Source organism: Protopterus annectens, chromosome 2.part0 (genome assembly GCF_019279795.1).
Source record: "Protopterus annectens isolate FY-2018-M chromosome 2.part0, PAN1.0, whole genome shotgun sequence".
In the NCBI taxonomy this organism is placed as follows: Eukaryota; Metazoa; Chordata; order Ceratodontiformes; family Protopteridae; genus Protopterus; species Protopterus annectens.
In genome coordinates this window covers 628,112,172-628,124,785 of record NC_056728.1, presented here as the reverse complement: position 1 = coordinate 628,124,785, position 12,614 = coordinate 628,112,172, and the positions used below count along the sequence as shown (strand labels likewise).

General features: G+C 38.3%; 1 protein-coding gene across 1 annotated transcript in view; it reads left to right on the top strand.

The window, feature by feature from the left end:
- Window positions 1–12,614, top strand: part of GNRHR (gonadotropin releasing hormone receptor) — a 76,941-nt gene that overhangs the window by 36,589 nt on the left and 27,738 nt on the right. The window contains exon 2 of the mRNA XM_044060338.1: window positions 6,748–6,961. Within this exon, the coding sequence (XP_043916273.1) occupies window positions 6,748–6,961 (214 nt within the window). The remainder of the gene's footprint in view (window positions 1–6,747; window positions 6,962–12,614) is intronic.

The window sequence follows — 12,614 nt, the reverse complement described above, 5'->3', positions numbered from 1 at the left end:
GCCATCTCCAGCAAAAACTTTAGTACAACTAGCAATTTACAGACTGAAGTACTTCTGAGGTGTGTAATTTCTTTTAAACACAGTCCTTTTATTATAGGAGAACAGGTTTTGGCATATAGTAGTTATTTGCCAGTGTTTCAAAATGCATTTCCTTCTCCCTGAAAAAGTACCTATCACTATTTACCAAGCAGGCAGAAGAAGAGCTCACCTTATAAACAGTGATGCTACCTTGTTATATCTTGCTTATGTATTTATTATACATGGATAGCCATCTAGGTGACCTAAGACACAAGCAGAAGCTGATGATCAGACAAACGTATAGCCCACTATTCACCTTCAAGGAGTGCTGACTCTTACCAAAATTAAATATGAGATATGGTTCCAATACCAGAAGTCTTCAAATTGAGAGCTGTACCAAACTTCTTGACTGAAGCAGGCAAAGCAGTAAAACTTCCTCCAGAGTTAGCTCATGTCAGCAGCGAGCTCTGTTTTTAGGATCACAGCTTTGACCTCATATTCTAAGTAAATTCAAATATTATCATAATGATATAGACTAAATAACATATTTTACTTATATATTTAACAATTTGTTAACTCGTCAAAATTGAAATGGCTCTTAGTGACTTTTCTTCAACTTTAAGCTATACCACAAAGAAAAGGGTAAATGCAATATGCATGGAGAATTTAGAGTTGCTAATCAAAAAGCATGACTTTGTGTGACAGAAGGAAAACACAGTATCCATATTAAACTTAAACTAATATATAGTGCGCATTCAAACTCCACACAGCCAGTGAATGGAAGTCACTTAGAATCAAACTTAGGTTCTAGATCTGTGAGGCAGCAGCATGTGTTGCTATATCAATGTGTACTCTCAAATTTACGTTAAAACAACTGCATTTGAACTTTAAAAAAGTAATAGATAGGAATTAAGAACCTTTATGTTCTGGAATATCTCAAGTAAAGTTGCAACATGAGTGTTTTGTATTCCCACTGTGTAGTAGTGGGAATAGCCATATACATGGCCACATACACTGTAAATGCTGAGCTATGCTTTTGTTAAATCCATGATCTTCCCTCTGATGAGTACGGACCACTGTCTGTAAAAATAGGTGGCAGCCATTGGTGAGAAAAAATGAGAAGAAAAAGAAGTCTTCATGGTTTAGAGAGTTAAAGGCCTGGCAATGAACAAGGTGACCAGGGGTTAACCAGCAACCTATGCAGTACAAGTGGAAGAAAACAGCTGACATCAACACATGGAAGAAGGAGGTTATCCAGAACACTAGAACACTGACAGCTATTAACTGAACAGCATATATACTGAGGCCATGTTCCTAGCTCTGCCAAACGTGCTTATGCAATCTAAGAAGTACTCGGCCAAAGCTCTGATAATCATACATATCATCCACAGGTGTAGAATTAGGTGCAGTCTAAAATTTCTGAACCACCAGCAGACAGTGAACTCCCTGTACCTGACTCTCATTCCCCTCCCTGACACTGCCAGGGTAAACATGTCCAAGCCTTGTAATAGCAAAGTAGTCCCTTCTAGAAACAGGAACCTGCCTTCCATTTCTTGGTGTGGAATACCAGGTAGGATGGAGAAAACATATAAAGCCACAGAATGCAAGGACAGGTTTGATGGCCATGGCTGGAGAGAACAAAACCTTATTTAAAAAAAATGTTAAAACAAGCAAATAAAATGAGAAGAACATGTCATAATTTTGTGCCAAAGCAGACCAGAGACATGTCTCTTACTGGTTCTATATCACATCGTCAAACTCTTAATTTATCAAATTCCTAATCGTCAAACCCTAATTGTCGAACTACCTATTCAAGTATACGAACAACAGCAGCAGCAGTAGGTCCAAAAGAACGGCAGCAAGTTCTTGATAAATATAACACTTTATTCACATAAAAATAATAAATAAATAACTCTGGTAAACATTATTTCCAAGCGCTTTCATCTCTGCTTATTCACAGACTTTATCAAGGATCCAACTGCTGCTGCTGCTGTTCGTATACTTGGTTTGAGCTACCAATTTAGCAAATGACCTAATCATCGAAGTGGAATTCATTGAAAGATTTTACTTGGCAAACACTGCAAAAGGTAAACATTTTTATATTTTTCCAGGGGGGTATGGCCCCCTGCATCGCCATGGGGGCTGAACCTCCACAGACAAACACACACCCTGCAAATTAAATATACCAACTCCGAGATCGCACTACAATGAGGTAATGAGTAAATCACAGCCAGTCTGCATGTCAATCACACGTCTTTTTCAGGATGGCCAAGTACAATCTTTCAATGAATTCCACTTCGATGATTAGGTCATTTGTTGAATAGGTAGTTTGACAATTAGGTATTCCATAAATTAAATGTTCAACAATGTGATATAGACCCCTTTTACCATGTTCTTTTATAAGTCTTCTTTACCATGATAGATAATGCAAGTGCTTATTAGCCTAAAAAAGCTTTTATCCTTTATGCAGTCTTTTGCAGGTAAGCATACCCTTGAAATGTCCCTGATTTTTGCCTGATATTTATGCTCTGTCCCTCATAAAATGCTTTGATTTTCTGGTAAATCACTAAGGCTTGCATTCAGTGAATAATGGCTGACATTACAGTTCCATACTTCTTATCATTCAGAAAATGAATGCTGGTGCAAAACCTGTTGCTGTACTAACATTTTGAGTGAATTAAAGGAATATTTAAAAAGTGTCCTTGATTTTTGGCTTTGTCCGTGATTTTTGAGTAAAGACGTTCAAAGCAGTGTAATGGATTCATTCATTTACAGAGATAAATCACACTGGGAATTCAAGGACTGGTTCAAATGAGAAATGGCACTGTTTCAGAAAGACTTCGTATTACCTATCAATCCATGACATTCAGTGTGAGCAAAGGGTTCCCATGAGATGCCTCTTTAAATGGGATTTCTGTAGAAATGGTGATGTTATAAACAGTTGGTGGAGTACACAGGAGTTCAGATAGACTGTATGGTTAACATGTTACATCAGGTTATACATAATATCTCAGAAGCACCAATGAGTTTATTGTTACCTGCATCTGAGAGACTTTCAGGGGCCTTTCAGCAAGTGCAAACATCGACTGACACACAGTGAAGGTCAGTAAATACAAGGTGCTCTTTTTCCCCTCCTTAACACGAAGAAGATTTTATTCACTCTGCAATCTCAGAATAGTGAAAAGGCTGCACAAAGTGTAACTGCTGGGACAGCTAGCAGGCCTCTACAGACAATGGTGAAGATCAAGTTCATAGTCTCAAATTTCAAAATAATTTTCTGAGTTATGTATATTTGCCTTGGCATTTTATTGTTTCTTTTATTAGTTTTCATGCTCTGAATTCTGCTCACATAACCCTTTTCCTTTACAGCTGTAGAGGGCCTCAGCTTTTACCACAGTTATCCATTTGGTCATAATTCTGTTCATGAGCACTTTCAGGTGGAGGTCAATTCTTCAGGCAGCATAAGCCTTAGAGAAGGGATCTAGTCTGGCTCCAGAAGAACTAGAAGACTTTCTGGAAACTGCACTCTTTGCAAATTGTCAAGAGTGCATAGCTTAACCAAGCATTCCTCCTATGTGTGAGGCCACACTTTCAGCAGTGTGATGATACTTAATCTCCTGGGCTATAGCAGGAGGGGGAGAGAGAGGTTTATGGGAAGGCAGGAAGTGTGCAATTTATATATTGCTGAACAACTGATGGTTATAAAAAAGAACATATGTGATGTATGTTGTGTCTTTCGGCTTTTCCCGGTTAGGGGTCGCCACAGCGGAACTACGGTCCGCTAATGATTTGCAGTAGATTTTTATGTGCCGAGTTGCCGGCCATGATGCACAACCTTCAATGAAGGTACGCCCATTCACACAGGTTTCCACACAGAAGATGCTCTAGCTGAGAATTGAACAGGACAACGTCTTACTGTGAGGCGACAACGCTACCACAGCACCACCACCACAGTCTATAATGTTTGTAAATGAAAACATGCTAACATGGTTTGTTTTATTTTATATTAATGTAGTTTGCCTATATCTTAAGTGGCAGTTTAAGTAAGGTGCTAAAAAAAGAACTGCAGTTATAGAGATTTGCACATATTAAATGTTAAGTGTGTATATGTGTGTGTGCTGGTGGGGGGGGGGGGGGCTAAAGTATAAGGTTTCAGTACAAAAGAGAAGCTCTTGTCTACACTCCTGTTCTCAAAGCTGTGAACTGTAAAAGTAATCCCTTTATTGATAATGGACACTTAGAACAAATCTTTTTATACCGGTAATACAACAGGCAGAAAATGCAAACCTGCATTTCAACCAAAAGCTACTGCAGTCATGGTGGAAAATAAAGAACGCACTTAATTAAATGCATTAATACTTAATAAAATAAAACAGTAAGTGCTTTTATCTTGACACTGACAAATTTGTCAGACTAAATGTTCTACACTGAAAACGCCATTTAAATGGTAGCTCATTTTATTATGACAAAGATAAAAGCCATTAAATCCACAACACAAATATTGTAAAAATGTAATACTTTACTTCTTACTATTTCTTGTATGCTTCAAAACAGCTTTATAATTAATAGCTGCATTAAGACCATTCTTAATGCTGGCATTTAGTTAAATTTGCCGGACAACTTTTTTATATTCTGGTACATTTTCCCTGCTCCTCCTTTTAAAATCAGTCTTAACACAGTCAGCCACATAAAGCAACATCTTTCTATACTGTTTGTTCACAAGGATGTGATTACATAAAGCATTTAACATATTTTTTGCATAACAGCATATATGTGCTCATAAATTCTATTACATAATTTTCTGTCTTTTCCATAGAAAAAGATTCATGTGCCATATACATGGTAAATTCTGAGTTACAAGTGAAAAAAGTACAGGATGAAGAACCATGGCTAGGTTATTTATACCTAATACAAATGAGAGAAAATAGCTAAATTGTTGACAAGGAACCTGGGAGTTTGAGGATCTCCAGAGGCTGTTCAGTAGGAGGGTAAAGTGTTTTAAAGTTGCAGCTAGAGGGAAATACACAGATATTAAGAAGATGAGAAAAATAATGCAGCCCACTGTTAGAGAGAGGTTATTATAGTGGTTATATATAGTTAGGGAATGCTGTAGCTATATTCTACAATTTGTTCAAGAAGCAGCAGCCCCAGAGTGGATGACAGTGGGGCAATCTGCAGCATAAAGAAGGCAGTACTTACCTTACTAAGTGGGATGCTACAGCTTGGTGCTTAAAGTGGCAGGAATCTGTATGAGTGCTTGGTGTGATGGGAGTGTCAGGGAAATACATTGGGGAAAGAGGGAATGTGTTACTAAACTTAAAATAACAACTTACCCAACATTTTAATACCAACACATACATAGGACAAGTAGAAAAGCTCTACGTTGTACAAGAATGCAGCTCCAGCACACAGAATAGCATTGCCTCTTATTTAAAATACATCATTAAGAGCTTACATATTATGGATCTGAACCCAAGTAACATAGGATGAAAATGGCAGGTTACAATAGAAATGTCAGCTTGATGTGGTGTGTAAAATCTAGATACTTACCTCTCAATTGTACACATTTTCACAGAATGCCCAGATTTTGGAGTCATACTTTTGGTCCATTTTTCATAAAATTATGGTTTTCTTGCAAATTAGTGGAAGATTATTAAAGACTGAAGTTTAAAAATGATGATAGACATTTGAGTTTCAGACTTCATGTCCTTCAGAAAATTTATGCTAATGCAAAACCTGTTATTCTATTAATTTTCTAAGTTTATAAGAGCAGTGTTTTAAAATTGTCCCTATTTTTGGGCCTTTGTCCCACTTTTATTTATGTCTTTGTCCAGATTTCTTGGTCTACGAGGTTGAAAGGTATGATACTTAATATACTTATGGTTTGCCAACTGATATAAAAGAAATGTTCTTCTTGGGAATGTAGTGAATGGAGAGATACTGCAGGTACGCCAGACATGTAGATTACCACATCTGACCCAAATACCAAAAAAAGGTAATGTCATCATAATATTTGTGTCAGCTCAGTTCAGGCAGGTAGAACACATCTTGAAAATGGCAAAACATTAACCATTCCTACCTGTAAGTAAACAAAAAGTAAGGATGCAAATAAGCCCCTCAGTGGTGCTAAGGGAAGATTCCATGCTGAACATTTAGTGCCGTCTTTTTACCTTTTCATGTGTTCTAATGGCAACTTATAATGCATAGATGTTTGTGTGTGTGTGTGTGTGTGTGTGTGTGTGTGTGTGTGTGTGTGTGTGTGTGTGTGTGTGTGTGTGTGTGTGTGCATTTTAAGAAAATGGATCACAGGAGGGATTTTTCTTTTTTGCAAGAAAATACCAGTTTACTTGGAACTGATGAAAATATACACGCATCTTCTCAGCTGTGCAGGAAGCATCCATTTCCTAGAATTTGTAAAATTTGGCAGGAGCATACAAGTTGTCACATTTGAGGAGCCTGATGAAGAAATTTTATAAATGATCCAAAACAATGTAATGGGCTGAAGTCAGAGTGTGTTGTTAAGTCAGACTGAGGTAATAACTTTTTTGTGCTGTACCAGAGAGATCTGTACTATTCTATTAATGTTTTAATGGCATGTTTTTACTTGAACTTGATTTTTAATTACATTTGCCAACTTTACAGCACTCTTACAAAAGAAAAAATACATTTTGCAAAAATTAGCACTGCCTTTATTTTAAAATTGGTACTTTTGCCCGTTTTCTCCCTTAGCTCTTCCTATTTCGAATGACGTATGTAACTGACGGGAGTGGAAGAATGTTTTCTCAGTGTGTAACCCATGGCAGTTTCACTAAGTGGTGGGAGCAGACCTTCTACAATCTGTTCACCTTCAGCTGCCTTTTCAGTATCCCACTCATCATCATGCTGTTGTGCAACATTCAGCTCATGATCTGCATGTCCCAAGCCTTGGACGAGGACACCAACAGTAGGTTTGACTTTGCCACAGACATACATTTTTTTAGCAGCAATGATAGGTGTCTGTCACAAAACAGTGCAGATTTTATGTGTAGAAGACGGATGTGGTAATAACATTAGTGTCATTTTGCAATGACTGCTTTTGTTGTGGAATGGGGATTAGTAAGCAGGTGAAAGAACAGTGTTAACTGCAAAATAATAATAAAAAAAAGAATCAGGAAATGCTGTCAGAATACAAGCATCTGACTAAACTGCATTGGTCACTCTAAAGCATTTTAGTTTTACAATTAAGTTCATTTCCAGTTATACACTTCATGTTAAAGTTTGATTTTGTCAAAAATGAGGATTATATTGTGTTGTTTTAGTTTTTAGTTTCACTGTTTACTGTTTTTTTCTCTATAACCACTCTAACAAAATTATATTATGGTATGTATTGACAAGCAAAATCAACTTACTTCAGAAGAGCAGTTTCTTATTTACATAGTGGTTTCAATAACTCTTCCTCACTCTTGTTAATTGCCAATACAAGGTGTACTACCTGGAAGAACTAGATGACAAATTGTCTTTCTAGAAAATAGGAAACTAAGAAACTCCTACTGATGCATTTAGCATGGAAAATATAGTTGCCTATACATTCATTTGTGTACTGAGGCATTGTGAATTTAGTCTTTCATGATGTTGTGGCAGAGAGTTTCAGTTGCAAGAAAAATTTCAGGGGGCAGTTCTTATTTATTAAATAAAATGTAAAAGCAATACCTTTTGTATCATAAAACTGTATAATTTGGTATTGCATATGGTAAGGAGATTATAGCCAGCCAATCAGAGGTGGAGACTAGCAGTTTATCAACCTGCAGTGTTAAATATTTCCCTTTCCTTGAATAATGAATAATGAATAATAAATACAAGCCACAAGATCTTAAAAGTGAGTAAATAAAAACTTTACTTAGACAATAAATAAATGAAGACAGTACAGATACAAATTAAATATGGAGCGGCAAAGATAGCTGCACAAAGAATAGAAAAATAATTAGTTGCATAGACAATGCTTAATGAAAACCTCTTGTCGAAGCTATATAAATATCCTCACTAACTCTAACAGAAAGAATTCTGAATCCTTAGATTTGCTAATTATAATAAAAGCAGCTGCAAACAGAATGTGCCTACATATGAACAAAACAAGGTCTTTCAGCAGGACTGCCTCTATATTTGCTCAATATATTTAGCATATATTTTGTTTCCCAGAAACCAGAGGTAATTAATTTGGTTCTTTCTTACATACAGTGAAAATATCAGATAGTCTAATCAAATGCATTTCATATCTTGTGTAACAAAGGGAGATACTGCCAGCACAGCTATCTGGAATTTTGTAAATAATTATGTCATTTGTGAATATCAGCATTATTTATATAAGATGCTTGTGTTACCACTCTATTACAAATGTATGTCATATGTATATGAAACTGGTCTGTACAGACATGTGTTAGAAAAGTATTTTATAAAGTGCTTGTGCTTAAAATGTAACCAGAGTGTGCCCTGCTGGAAGAGAACAGAAATGTACATGCACTATTGTAACTGTTTAAATGTATATATTTTAACAGTGGAAACTGGAACACAGGAGGTTAACTTCAGACAAACAGATTAAATTACTTTATGGCTATGCTATAAAATATATCTTTCAGTTTTCAATGAGGTACAGACACAGAGTCTGTGCTGAGAAGCTTTCTGTATTGTCTTCAGAGTGAACTTGTTACTAGTTTTGAAATGTGAATTAATTTGATTGTTTTATGACATCTAGCATCTGCCAACAATCTGAGGTTTATGTATTTTCACAGGTAGATGCTAAATACTGACAGATTCCAGCAGTGGGGGTTTCATCTGGGATAGAATCAGATGGCAAGAAATGATTCATTCTGCAAGATAACACAGCAGTAACATTTGAGATATTAATTTGAGGAGTCTCTTAGTGAGACAGTGCATTCTGTATTCTTTCTTGAACATGACAACAACAGGAACCATTCACCACACATCTGCCTTGCTCTGATGAAGTAAGTTACTAGAGAACAGTATAATTCTCTTGGATATAGGTTCATATGTAGGTTCTAGGCTATTGGCCCTAGGGCCTATATAAGCCTAGCCAAAAAGGTACCTTGGCTTTCGCCACCCAAGAAAATTATTTTCCTGTGCCCCTGTTGAGCAGAGACACAGAGGTGATCCCCAGGGTGAATTTCCTATTTCCCATCCAATCATCAAGATTTGTCTTGAAGAGTGCTAATGAGGAGCTTTGTTTGATATAGACTGGTAGTTTGTTCTGGAGTATAGGAAGTCTCTGGGACAGGAATCTATCCCTCCAGCATGTTCTGTTTATTGTGGTGACAAGGTGTGGGTCCCTAGAGAGTGTAGCTCAGAGGGATTGGGATTTCTTTAAGTGTAGCATGTCCAACAGCTCTGGGTTTGATATAGCTTTGTATGTTAGGCAGAGATCGCCTCTGAATAGGCGATATGCGATGGAGTAAAGCTGGAGTTTTTTGAGATTGTCTGCGTAGGGCATCTGTTTGAGGCTGGTAATCCTCTTTGTGAGGTATTTCTACAGCCTTTCCAGTTGTTGTAGATGTCTTGTGAGGTACATACCAACAGGGGCATTGTACTCTATAATGGGTCTAATGAGTGACGAGTAGAGGGGAACAATTACCTCTTTTTTCCTGGATGAGAACACTTTTGTGATGAGGTGTGCCATGTAGAAGGATTTACTGACTAGTATGGAGATGTGATTATCAAAGGAGAGACTACTGTCCACCTGTATCCCAAGGTGTCTTATCACACTTTCAGTGTTAAGTAGACTACCACCTATGTGCTAGCACATGGGTACAGAGTTTTTACCAAAGGGGATGACAATGCACTTTTTGGCATTGAGCTTGAAGCCATAGCTTTGACACCAGGCATCTGTCTCAGTGAGGCCTTTTTGTAGGATGTCCACATCGTTAGGAGTTTCAATTATGGCACTTAGTTTGCAGTCACTTGCAAACTTCATTAGCCAAAGACCTTCTGTGTTAACCTGTACTTCAGAAAAGTAGATACCAAACAGAAGGGGACCCAGGACTGAACCCTATGGTACTCCACTTGTCACTGGTCTGAAGTAGGATTTGGAGTCTGCTACTTTCACAGTGTGGGTTTTGTCAGTGAGCCAGCTGGCAATCCATCTTGTGACATAGGGATTTATACCTAGTTTAGTGAGTTTATCTATAATTCCAGAGGGGGGGATGGTGTCAAAAGCCTTGGCAAGATCTAGATAGGCTGTGTGAACCACCTTACCCTTGTCTACGGCTTTGGTGACTGCTTCAAAGAAGTCTATCAGGTTTAGGAGACATGATCTGCCTTTTACAAACCCGTACTGGGTGGGGTCTAGAGTTTGGAGATTACCAATGTCTTTGTTTATAAGTTCCATGATGATATGTTCCATAGCCTTGCAGACCAGGCTCATTAGGATAATGGGGTGGTAGTTCCCGGGGTCTGTGGTGGCTCCCCCTTTGTGGAGTGGGATAACCATCGTTGTGCGCCATTCAGTGGGCACAACACTTGAGGTGAGGATATGATTGAACATGGTGCTTAGGTGGGGTGCCAATTCAATCTGTAGTTCATGTAGAACGCAGCCTGGGATGTTGTCAGGTCCCATGGATGCTGTGTTCTTGGCTTTGGAGAGTGTGTTTTTACCTGTGCAGCCATGATTACAGGAACTTTGCATTCTTCCGGTATAGAGATGGGCCCTCTAGGGGGTGAGAGGGGGGTACAGTTAGCACTGAGCCTATGTGCCAGGATGTTGGCAATATCAGTTGGTTCTGTATATTTAGTGCCATTGTGCTGTAACTCAGAGCAGATATGAGTGTTGCGATTGAGATTCTTGACATGGCTATAGAATGCTTTGCGGTTGTCTTTAGCATCAGTGGTGATTTTGTTTTCATAAATAGCTTTGGAGGATTTTATGAGAGATGAAAGCTTCTTACTGAGGCTGACCAGGGAGTTCCTCCAATCATGGGATTTTACTCTTTTTTGCAACAGTTTCTTTCTTGTGTTGTAGAGTTTGTTTATGGCAGGGGATCACCAGATTGCTTCCTAGCATCTTGGTTCTGTTAGGGATAGCATGATCCATGCCCTCATGTAAGTGCTTAGAAAGTGCATTTATGTAGGATTCAGCAGTCATACTTCTACTGTCCATCTGCATGGGTGTCGTGAAGTTTGCCACTTCTGTCTTAAGAAGTGTGAAGTTGGCTTTGGAGAAATTTTTTACAGTAGTTTCCCTAATAGGGGGGTGGGTGGGGGCAGGATGTGGATGTCTGGGGTGATTAGCTTGTGGTCGGATCTGACCAACAAGGAATTGACCTCTGGTGTGGAACACCAGTCGTCCATGTTGGTAATGACCAGGTCTAGGATATTGCTGCCACTGGTGGGGGTGTGGGTAAGTTGATCCAAGGCGTTGGAATTTAAGAATTCCAGAAAATGTTGACCAAAAGAGTTGGTACATGAGTAGTTTTCCCAGTTAATGGTGCGGTAGTTGAAATCACCCATTATTAGGGTGTTGGGTTGTACCCTAATATTTTCCAGTGTATTAAGAAATGAGGAGTGGGAATCCTGGGGCATGGTGGGGGGATCTGTAGCAAGTTACAATTTGGATTGTGGCCTTGCCCAGAGTTAGTTGCACTTGGATAATCTCGGATGCGTTATGCTGAGCAACTAGCCTGGAGGTGTGGTTATCCATAATGAATATGGACATGCCTCCACCTTTATTTTTTCGGTCTAGGTTAGGTGGCTGAAAAGTGTGGTATGAATTATGGCTTGTTCAGGAATATAGTAAAGCTTAGTTTAAATATTTTTATTTATTTGAGACTGTCTTGCAATGTTGTTTTAAATATTTCCTTTGATTTTGAACTCTGATGTCACTGAGATTATATACTGAGTATTTTCTTGTTCTTTTATTATTTATTTATTATTAAATATATTTATACCTTTCATTATAGCTGATCTATCTAGAGATATTTAAGTTCTGAGAGTACTTGCATTCATATTTGGTGACACTGTGTGGGCCACTCTTAATAGCCTTGCTCTTGGTCAGACTACCATTTGTATTGTATTTGCCCCTTCCACTATAGCATGGTTTAAATGCTACTTGTCAGACAGACAGCAATCTGTCCAATGGCAAAACACACTATCTCCCCTACTCCCAACCAAAATAGAAGTGCCCCAGGGTTCAATATTAGGCCCCCTACTCTTCGCCTACATACCGCCACCCAACATGTTTCACTCATTCAATATGCAGATGACTCAACTCTCATCTGCACTGCACCATCCCTCCTTACCCTTCAAAAACTCACACAGGAATCCTTCACTTCAGTGGAAAACTGGATCACCCAGATCCAGCTCATTCTATATCCCAACAAGACCAAACTACTCATATTCGCTCCCAACAAAACTAAATCTAACCATCATCCTTTCACAATCACATCCAAGAATGGAACTAACATCTCCCCAACTGACCACACTAAACTCCTTGGTGTAGAAATCGACAACAAACTACTGTTTGATGTCCACATCTCATAAATAATCAAAAAGGTCCACAAAAAAATAGGCACACTTTATAGACACAAAACATTTCTAACTGATCAGGCACGAAT